Source organism: Schistocerca piceifrons, unplaced genomic scaffold, assembly GCF_021461385.2.
Source record: "Schistocerca piceifrons isolate TAMUIC-IGC-003096 unplaced genomic scaffold, iqSchPice1.1 HiC_scaffold_913, whole genome shotgun sequence".
NCBI classification, from domain to species: Eukaryota; Metazoa; Arthropoda; class Insecta; order Orthoptera; family Acrididae; genus Schistocerca; species Schistocerca piceifrons.
Window position 1 is genome coordinate 1,977,747 of NW_025729183.1, and position 10,886 is coordinate 1,988,632.

The window sequence follows — 10,886 nt, forward strand, 5'->3', positions numbered from 1 at the left end:
ACCAGTTGCTTGTACCTATCCCAGTCGGTGTGCACCGTTGTATGTATTCTGCTGTTGGGTACATCTTGATCTCCCTCAAATCTGAGCACCACAGGGCTGTGATCAGAGTTTAGACTGTTGACAACTTCTGTGGTGGTTGCCAGATTGATATTTTTTAACAGAAATATGTCCAGTATGTCTGGTCGACATCTTGAATTATATGGGAAATGAGTGGGCTCGTCTGGAGAGACGACCTGCACTGCTGGGTGGTTATCAAGGTATCTCAGTAACCGATTTCCACTGGTGTTCGTGGTGCGGCAACCCCATGCCCTGTGCTTGGCGTTCAGGTCCCCTCCTACTATTGTGTTGTGACTGCCGTTCAGAAGACCGTCCAGGTCGTGAGGAAATAGTGTCGTGCTTGGTGGGTGGTATACTGCCACCAAGTGTGTGGGGCGGTTGTTCAGAACAACTTCCACCACTGTTGCCTCTGTGTTAATGAGTCTTGGTACAGGTACCTGGCGATGGCATATGCGCCGTTTTATTAGGATACCTGTACCGCCACCTTGTCTGTTAGGACGGTCCGTCCTAATTAGTTGGTAGTTGCGGACCTGAAATGTGTCATCTGGGGTTAGATGTGTCTCACTGAGGAGAGCTACATCAATTCCATGATCATCCAAGAACATCTCAAGCTCGAACCTGTCGTGATAGATGCCATCTGCGTTCCAGATGGCGATGGTGATATGCTGCTTCTCTTCTTCATTTGCCATTGGAGAGCAGTGGTAGGATGTTGGTGGCGAGTATTGAGATTGTAGAGATGAGGTCCGGGGCTGTTGCTATTTTGGTGCATAGCTGAGTTATGCCTTCAAGGAAGGCTGGTGAAATGAGGGACTTTATAAACGCCCAAATCTTATAGAGCAACTGGAGTGGCTGTTCCTGTTCGACCTGAACGGAACGTTCCTGCGCAGTGGTCTGGCCACTGACGATGTTAATAGTGTTGTTGGTAACTGCTGGTGCAGTTGTGGCTTGGGCGGGTTCGGTGGGTATGTCTTGGGCTGGTATGGCTCTTGGTGGTTGTACGTTTGTGGCCTTTGATGTTGAGGGCAGTGGTGTTGTTGCTGCCTTCTCTGTTACAGGTTGGGTTGGGGTGGGGAGGGGTATGTTTTGTGGGGGAGAGGCGACCTGTTGGGGTGGAGTTCTGTTAATAGGCAGAGTTGCCTTGAGGGGGGATCGTTGAGGCTTTGGTTTAGGGGTATTTGGGGGGGGAGGAGTGCGCCCAGTTTTCACAACCTCGGCTAAAGTCCTGTTGCCAATAGGGCTTTCTTCGTGGCGTGGTTGATGTTGTGGAGCAGATGGTTGTGTACTCCGTTGGGGTTTGGCAGGGTTTGGAGGGCTTGTGGATTCTGCTCTGGCAGAAACCACAACTTCCATGGGGGGAGCTGGAGGGGGGTTGGGGTTTCTCAGTGGAATTCTGGGAAGTGGTTCGTGCCTTCTGGGAGCTGAAGCTCGCTGGCGCTCCCACGCCTGGACGATCTTCAGTCTTTCCGGGCAGCCCCTGAAGGAGGCTGGATGGTTGCCCCTGCAGTTGGCACATATGGCCGGTTCTTCCCTTTTCTTTGTGCAGGCGCCAGAAAGATGCGGTCCTGCGCATTTGACGCACCTGGGGGCGAGTTCGCATTGGTTTGCCCCGTGTCGAAATCTCTGGCATAAATAACACTGTGTGGGCCCACTAGGTTTTTGGTATAGTTCTATGGTGACTTTCATATGAAGTAGTCTTTCTACTTTAAATATTTTCCTGGCCTCCGCCGTGTTCAATAGGTTGACCTGGAAATTGGCCGTTTTTCTCCTTGGCGCTGATACTACGTTTCCAGAGTCATCGATTTCAGTCTGCGGTTTAGACATTTGGAATACGTCTTGCACCGGAAAGCCCTTCTCGGCGAGTGCATTCTTGACGTCCTCTGGGGTCCAGTAGGGCGTCAGTCTTTTAACGACGACCTTCAGTGTGCTCTTTGGGTCGTCATTGTACGTGAAGAATTCTAGATTGCGCTTTCTGAATTCTTGCTTGAGGTATTGAAAATCCTCCGGGTTTGTAGCCTGGTAGACGATGCTATCACCCTTGTATGAGGTACTAAGGGCACCTGTTAGTTTTCCTTGAATCTGCCCTATCAAGGTAGTGTACCCTTTCGTCTCGAACACAGTGATAGGGGGAACCCTTCGGCCTCTGTTAGTTCTTTGGTTTCTATTTTGCGTAGGGCCCCCTTGCGCCTGGGGAGCTACTGGACTTGTTTTCTCCTGTCCCCTGTTGCCGCCCTCTGACGTCATCTGGGTGGCGTTTGGCGTTGGTGCTGCGCTTTCTGTGTTCGCACTAGTATCTGCTGTTGGTTTATGGGGGCGGTCACATATCGTGGTTTCGATTTCTGTGCCCTGGCATTGTTGTGGCAGTACAGGATTTACCTGTTCTGCCGTTTCGACATGTTTTAGGTTTTCTTTTGTTGAGGCAGGTGGCGTGAGCGGTTGATTTTCTTCCGCAATAGCGGGTTGCAGGGGCTGCCCAGATTTTTCCTGTTTTTGAAGCAGCCTCCCGCTTCGCCGCAGACGTCCCTCGCCCAATGACGAGATAGAGCTGGTGTCACTGTCGGTGGCAATGACAAGATTGTCGGAGTCCGAACTAGTGACTGATGATGGTGATGGGGGTGAGTGGTCCATAGAAGAAGAAAGAGATGATGATGAGGTCGTGATAGTTGTCGGGTCCACACTGTGTGAGTCGTCGCTTGGATGTCGGTCTTGTGGGTGCCCCATAGTGGGGCAACCGTGAAATGAAACGGTTTACAGAATTTGTCCTATATTTCGACAATTTCCGTGCCAGTGACCTTTCCCTACACCTAGCAGGCGCGGGATACCACCAAGGGCCTCACAGTCAGTCTGTTTGACTGTGTGGCTCGGCGGGTCCCTGGACTGCAGCTTCCCTAACACCTATGGCACAGAAATTCTCGAACAATATCGCTGATTTATAGTCGCCTACTTGCGGCGCGATGTTCTTCTTTCTTCTCGATCTATCCCATGTCAGAACGAGCGCTCAGTGGTCCAGAATTCCGTCCCCGGTCTTGAGTGTGCAACACGACTTTTGCTTTTCTAGAATCGACAGATTTGCTTTTCCTGAAAACACACACTCGACCACGTCCGGAAACCCAGAACAAAGCGCGACCCGCTAGCCCCGACGGTACGGCAAAACACGCCGCTATACCGCGAGCACGCGAAGCGGCGACCAAGCACACGAGAAGCAAGCAACGAGGCGAGCTCTGGACAAAGGCGGCGAGAGCGCGCGGTGGGAATTTCCAGGGCTGGGAGCACAATAGCGGCGCGGAGCACAGGTAGACGCACGTCCGTCCGCTTCGCAGTCAGTGGCACCCGCCGCCAGCCGCCGCCGCACCTTTACCAGCTCGCCCTGTTGCGGCCGCCGACCAATGGGGCGCGCGCGCAACCGGCCGCCGCACCCGAGCCCATAAAGCACCCCCACCCCGGCTGCGCCGGCACGCACTCCGCTGCTCGACTCGCTGCCGCTCGCACCGGTCGTTTTCGTTTCCGTTTCGTGTGCACCGTCGCTAGCCCATCGCCATGTCCGGACGCGGAAAGGGAGGCAAAGTCAAGGGCAAGTCAAAGTCCCGCTCAAGCAGGGCTGGGCTCCAGTTCCCGGTCGGCAGAATCCACCGCCTCCTGCGCAAGGGAAACTACGCAGAGCGCGTCGGCGCCGGGGCGCCCGTCTACCTCGCCGCCGTCATGGAGTACCTCGCGGCTGAGGTGCTCGAGCTGGCCGGAAACGCGGCCCGCGACAACAAGAAGACGCGCATCATCCCGCGCCACCTGCAGCTTGCCATCCGCAACGACGAGGAGCTCAACAAGCTCCTGTCGGGCGTCACCATCGCACAGGGTGGTGTCCTGCCCAACATCCAGGCCGTCCTGCTGCCAAAGAAGATCGAGAAGAAGGCCTAAAGGAGGCCAGGCAATCGCAGCGCCGCGTGCTCCCCTGCACGCAACGCGCTTTGCCGGCTCGGCTCGGCCCACAACAATCGGCCCTTTTCAGGGCCACCACACAAACCTACGTCCAAAGCAAAATTTCAGTCGTCCTTGTTTTGTTTTAACTTTGCACTTTCACAGCCGCCGCCGGCGCACGTCCGCCATCTTGTCGTCCACACAGCCCGTGTGGTCCAACACACACACACACACACACACATTTTGCACGGTCGCAGTCGCCTTCCAAACGACAACGGCAGCAATAATGACCATTGTTAAAGGGAGGCGTGTCGACACACCGCCCTCCGCTCCCGCGCGCAACGGCCGTCGACACGAACGAAACAGCTGATCCGGCCGCCTATGCCCACACGCCTTGCCTCGGAAACCCCAACGCCGCCGCAAACACACACAGAGCCAAACCACGCAAGCAAATAATCACCGCCTCTCGCACAACAACGCACAGCCCGCCATCTCCATCGCGATCGATACAAAGACACACAATAACAAACACAAACGAAGCAGCTCCACTCTCACACACACAGCCAGCCACATGACACGCTTCCTTTCCTTCTCCCCTCCCAGTCACATCACGTCGCTCAAACGGAAAGAAACAAACAAACAAACAAACAACACAGCGCACACACGCAGCAACAACACAGACTCTTTCGCACTTTTCAACTTCCGAACAGTGTGGTGGCCCTGAAAAGGGCCGTTTTCTAGTCTCTCCCACCCACAAGCACGGCCGCGGGAAGGCCAGCGCCCGCTGCGACGCAGCCTAACCGCCGAAACCGTACAGGGTGCGCCCCTGCCTCTTCAGGGCGTACACCACGTCCATGGCCGTCACAGTCTTGCGCTTGGCGTGCTCAGTGTACGTCACCGCGTCGCGGATCACGTTCTCCAGGAACACCTTCAGCACCCCGCGGGTCTCCTCGTAGATCAGACCAGAGATGCGCTTCACGCCGCCCCTGCGAGCCAGGCGGCGGATGGCGGGCTTCGTGATGCCCTGGATGTTGTCGCGCAACACCTTGCGGTGCCGCTTGGCGCCACCCTTGCCGAGCCCCTTTCCTCCCTTGCCGCGGCCTGTCATCCTTCCTCGGGCAAAGCAAAACGTGCACACACAAACAGCAGCTGCAGCGGCTGGCGAGTCGGCTACGGTCTGCGCCCAGCGCGCCCGCCGCCCCCCTATATAGACTCTGGCCCGCCCTCCCCCCACCACGCGCAACCGAGGGCATATAAGCGCAGCACGGAGGCGCGCGGGCCCGTTGTCAAGGCAGCACCGGACGCCGCGCCGCACCTAGCCTCCACGCACGCCGCTCCGCTACCGCTACCGCTATGGCCCGCACAAAGCAAACGGCCCGCAAGTCCACCGGCGGAAAGGCGCCGCGCAAACAGCTCGCCACCAAGGCGGCGAGGAAGAGCGCGCCCGCCACCGGAGGCGTCAAGAAGCCCCACCGCTACAGGCCGGGCACCGTCGCCCTGCGAGAAATCAGGCGCTACCAGAAGAGCACAGAGCTGTTCATCCGCAAGCTGCCATTCCAGCGCCTAGTGCGCGAGATCGCCCAGGACTTCAAGACCGACCTGCGCTTCCAGAGCTCCGCAGTCATGGCCCTGCAGGAGGCCAGCGAGGCCTACCTCGTCGGCCTCTTCGAAGACACCAACCTGTGCGCAATCCACGCCAAGCGCGTCACCATCATGCCCAAGGACATCCAGCTCGCGCGCCGCATCCGCGGCGAGCGCGCCTAAACCGCGCCGCGGCACCGCACCGCACCGCACAAACAAAAACGGCCCTTTTCAGGGCCACTAACATCTCTCCGTCGCGAGCAAACTTTGTCGGTCGCCTGCCTCTCGCCCCACAACCCAAAAATAAAATAAAATAAAAAAAACAAACCACCACTTCCCGTCCGTCCGCCACACCCGCTCACTCTGCCTGCCTGCTAGCAGCGCGCAACAATCACACATCATCCCTCCCCGGCGCTCAAAGCGCACAATACCCAACGGCCGACGTCACACCGCACGGGTGGCTGGCCGGCCGGCCGCCGCTTTCGTTTCGGAAACAAAACCCGCACTCCACTCCGACGGCCAACGGCCAGGCAGGCGCGCCACCGAAATCCCCGCCGACATCTCATCTCAACGTGCCCCCCGTTGCAAAACATAACACACACACAAAGAAACAAAAACAAAGACCAGACACGACTAGACAAGACAGACATCCGAGAAGAACGAACGCAGGCAAGCCAACCAACGTATTCAAAAAAAAAAACAACGTGACAGAAAACCAACCGTCGGCCGCCGCCAAAAAACACGGCGACAATCAACCACGACGACAACACCGCTTACCGCTACCGCCGCCCACACCCGCCACCGACCCCCGCAATCCAACCACCACGGCACGCAAACAGCATCCCCACGGGCATACAGAAACGCCAGACAGACAGACAGACACACACCCCCACACCGCAACACGACAATCAAAACCTTCCCCGACGTGCTTTGATGGCCCTGAGAAGGGCCGTTTTGGGCCGCGCGTCTCTTGCGCGCCACTAGACGACGACGGGGGGTGGGGACGACGGAGTCAAGCGCCAAACCCTTCCTTTCCCATCTCTTTCTCCTCTACTCTACTCTACTTCTTCTTCTTGGGCGAAGCCTTCGCCTTAGACGGCGTCGTCGCCTTCTTCGGGCGCGGCGCCTTCGGCTTCTTCGTCGGAACCTTGGCGGCCTTCTTCGCCTTCGACGGCGACTTGGCCTTGGCCGGCTTGGCCGCAGCCGCCTTCTTCGCACCCGCGGGAGCGGCCGACGCCGCAGACGCCTTCTTGGCGGCGCCCGCCTTCCGACCGGTCGCCGCCTTCACGCCACCAGCCTTCTTTGCGCCGGCCGCACGGGCGCCCTTCTTCTCCTTGCTGGCCGGAGCGGCGCGCTTCTTCTTGGCACCGCCAGCACGAGCCTTGCCGCCCTCGGCCGCCCCCCCGCCGCCGGCGCCGGCAAGCTTGAACGAGCCGGACGCGCCCTTCCCCTTCGTCTGCACCAGCTCGCCCGCCACGACGGCCGACTTGAGGTACTTCTTGATAAACGGCGCCAGCTTCTCCGCGTCCAGCTTGTAGTGCGCGGCAATGTACTTCTTGATCGCCTGCAGCGACGACCCGCCGCGCTCCTTCAGACTCTTGATGGCGGCCGTCACCATCTCAGAGGTGCGCGGGTGCGCAGGCTTGGCGCGCGGCTTCTTCGCAGACGACGCAGACTTGGCCTTCTTCGTAGTGCCGGTGGCGGCGGGTGCCGCAGCAGTCTCGTTCGTAGCCGCCTGATCTGCCATTTCGACGACGCGCCTAACACACAGCGAGAGCGAGAGCGAGCGGGACGGCAGGCACGCAAGCACAGCACAGCAGAGCAGAGAATCACAAGGCCCAGCCAGTGTCGCGGGCGGGCGCGGACGGCCGAGAGAGCGGCCGCCACTCTGCGCGCCGCCGCGCCGCGCCTCCCGCGCTTGCTACCCATTCGGAGTTAGTCTTCCGACGAGAGCGGACGTGTCGCGCGAGAGCTCATTATGTCTACGGACGCTACTCCGGCTGAGGGTGTGGCGGATCGCCGTCCGGCGGAGAATACTTCGTCGGCGGCCTCATCCGGCCCCCCACCTATGATGACCAGGCAACGCCTCCGTGAGAACGATCTGTTGACGACCTGTGCAAGGACTTTGGATATCGGTATGGATTGCACTCCTGATTCTTCAGGCGAAGATGACGACGGCCACCAGCAGCATAGTCGTAAGCGCACCGGCGACGCCGCCACCGAAGCAGATGACGGTTTCCGGAAGCCACCAAAGAAGAAGGTCTCGAAGCAGCCGCAGCGGCGGCCTGACACGGACGCGGTGCCAACGTCTAACCGCTACGACGTCATCCAAGACGGCGCGGACGGCGTTCCACCGCCCCAGCAGCAACAGCAACAGCAGGGGGCGCAGCAGCAACCGTCCCAACCTCAGCTGCAGCGGAAGGTGCCGCCCATTGTGTTGCAGTTTAAGAATTCCTACAAGCAACTACACACGTGGTTAAAGGAACATTGTAAGCAGTCATTTACTGCCAAGCAGACGGGGGGTGATACCCTCAAACTCAGCCTCTCCTGTACTGAGGATTATGTGACTGTAATGGATATGGTTGGGCGAGAGGGTATCCCCATGTATACCTATCCAGCGGTACGTCCGCCGACTCTGAAGGCGCTGTTGAAGCACATTCCGGCGTCTCTCACCCATGACGAACTGAAGGAAGAACTGGAGGACCTCGGCTTCGTCGCGACGGTGGTGGATTACCATCGTATGCCCGGGACCAATCAGCTTACTGGCCACCGCGTCGTCGTCCTGCAGGACACTCCTCGGCATCGGGAAATATTCCAGCTAACCAGGATTTACGACCTCTCCGTCACCGTGGAACGTCTGCGGAAGTCCCGTGGCCCGGTCCAATGCTTCCGGTGCCAAGGGTTCAACCACGTGGCCCGTCACTGCACTATGCCGCCTATGTGCGTCAAGTGTGGTGCTGGCCACGACAGCCGCCTTTGTCCACGAAGCAAGGAAGAGCCGCCCGTCTGTGGCCTGTGTGGAGGCAGTCATCCTGCCAATTTTCGTTCCTGCGTGAAGCATAAGGAGGCTAGCCGTCGGCAGCGGTGTCTTCCTCCCGTCCCGCCATCCCGACGTGCTGATACCCGCCGGCGGCGCCAACCGCCGCCCACACGGCCGGCCAATGACAACCGTACGTGGCCCTCCCTCATGGAACGCCGGTCCGCGAGGATCCAGCCCGGTATCACAGTGGCCGATGCCCTGAAGGGCGTCTCCCACCCACGGGCTACTGCAGCTGCCGAGGTGCCAAGCGTCCCGCCGCCTCTTCCGCGCCAGGACCGCCAGCCAGCTTCTCCTTCACCCACTGCGGTGCCTACTGTTGGGCTCCATGACGTTTTCCAGCTACTGCAGCATCTGACCACGATGGTGACCGAGTTGACCCATGCCATCGTCAACCTGCCTGCAACCATCGCCGCCACGGTGGAGGCGACGATCTCACGCAGCCTTCAGGCTCCTACTGCAGCCACTTCAGTAGCCCAGCATGCCTAGACGCCGCCGCTTGGATGATTTCCGCATCGTGGCTTATAACGCCGCCAACCTCACCTACGACCTTGAGGAGCTCCGGCAGTTCTTGTTTGAACATGACGTGGACATATGCCTGGTGAATGAGACGTTTCTCAAACCAGGCATCCGCTCCAACATCGCAAATTACCGATGCTTTCGGACCGACCGACCGACGCAAGGGGGTGGCACGGCGATCTTCATCCGCTCCTCCATCCCGCATTGTGAAATTCAACCGCCTGCCATCGGGTCTATAGAAGTCACTGCTGTCCAGGTTGAAACAGCCACTGGACCGGTCACGTTTATGGCTGTCTACCGGAGCCCTCGCCGCCAGCTCCTCATCGATGATGCCCGTCTCCTTCTATGGACTCCAGGCAAATATTTCATCGCAGGTGACCTTAATTGCAAACATGCGGCCTGGAATTCATTGGTCACCAATCGTAATGGGCGCCTTCTACTCCAGGCCACTGAAGAGGTGAACGCGTATGTCTGCGGTCCCGTGGAGCCAACGTGTTATCCCAGCAGAGGGAGGCCTGATGTACTTGACATCGCTATTACTCGGGGACTTAATCAGTTCCTGACTGCTGAAGTCCTTCACGAACTGAACTCCGACCATCTGCCCGTTCTCTTTCAACTGGACGTCGCCCCGGCGCAGAGTCCGGGCCACCTCAATTTCAACCATACGGATTGGCCCTGCTTCCAGCGACGAGTTACTGCCGCCCTGCAGCAACAAGTGGATGGCGTCGGCGTTCACGAGGCCTCTGTCGACCAGTTCGCTGATACTCTCACCGCCGCTCTGGAGGGAGCGACACCCCGCCCGCGCCCCAGCACATTCGCATCTTCCGCTCTCCCGGCGGAAATCCTCCAGGACATCCGCACTCGTAACCGCCTCTGCAAGGATTGGCGTGTGACTCGGGACCCACAGCTGAAGCGCCAAATCAACAGCCTGCGCCGTGACATCAAGGCGGCGATTGTCCAGCATAAGAATCGACGCTGGGCTGCGAAATTGCAGGCGTTCACCCCCGACCCCCTGCACTGGAATGCGGTCCGCTTTTTTACGAAACGCAGGACACGGATACCCCCTCTTGCAACGCCGACTGGGACGGCCTATCTACATGCGGATAAGGCGAATCTCCTTGCGGACATCTTTCAGGAGAATTTTACCCCCCTTCACGATGGTGTGGACCAGTTGCACGTCGCCCAGGTTGACGCCGAGGTGCAGACCATCCTCCATGGGGACGAGGAGGAGGACCACGACGACATCCCGCCTATTTCCGTGGCTGAAGTCCGTGCGGGCATCAGGGCTCTCCCGGCGTCCAAGGCTCCAGGTGTTGATAACATTACTGGCCGGGTCCTTAAGAATCTGCCGCTCCTGGCAGTTGTTCGTCTCACTGCCATCTTCAATTGGGTTCTGCGGACTCGCACCTACCCTGCAGCGTGGAAGCACTCCATCGTTATTGCTGTTCCCAAGCCGGGCAAGGATCGGAAAGACCCAAAATCCTACCGGCCTATCAGTTTGCTTCCCCACATCAGCAAGTTGTTTGAGCGGCTACTTCTTCAGCGACTCCGGGCCATCTTGGATCTTCGGGAAATCCTCCCCCCGGAACAGTTCGGCTTCCGCCGCGGCCACTCCACGACCCAGCAGATTGTACGTGTTGTGGAGTACATCACTCGCGCCTTCAATAACCGGGAATACTGTGGAGCGGTTCTTCTTGATGTCACCAAGGCATTTGACAGTGTTTGGCACACTGGCCTTCTTTGGAAGATGGCCCACCTTGGGTTTCCCCGGGCATACGTGCGC

General features: G+C 58.7%; 1 protein-coding gene across 1 annotated transcript; it reads right to left on the reverse strand.

The window, feature by feature from the left end:
- Positions 1-735: 735 nt before the first annotated feature.
- Positions 736-2,298, reverse strand: LOC124771291 (formin-like protein 6). Its single transcript, XM_047249311.1, has one exon. It carries the CDS (start codon positions 2,296-2,298, stop codon positions 736-738), a length of 1,563 nt encoding a protein of 520 aa, XP_047105267.1.
- Between the last annotated feature and the right edge of the window lie 8,588 nt (positions 2,299-10,886).

Coding starts and splice junctions, on each gene's coding strand:
- LOC124771291 (XM_047249311.1), bottom strand. CDS start 2,298: ATGACGTCAGAGGGCGGCAACAGGGGACAGGAGAAAACAAGTCCAGTA.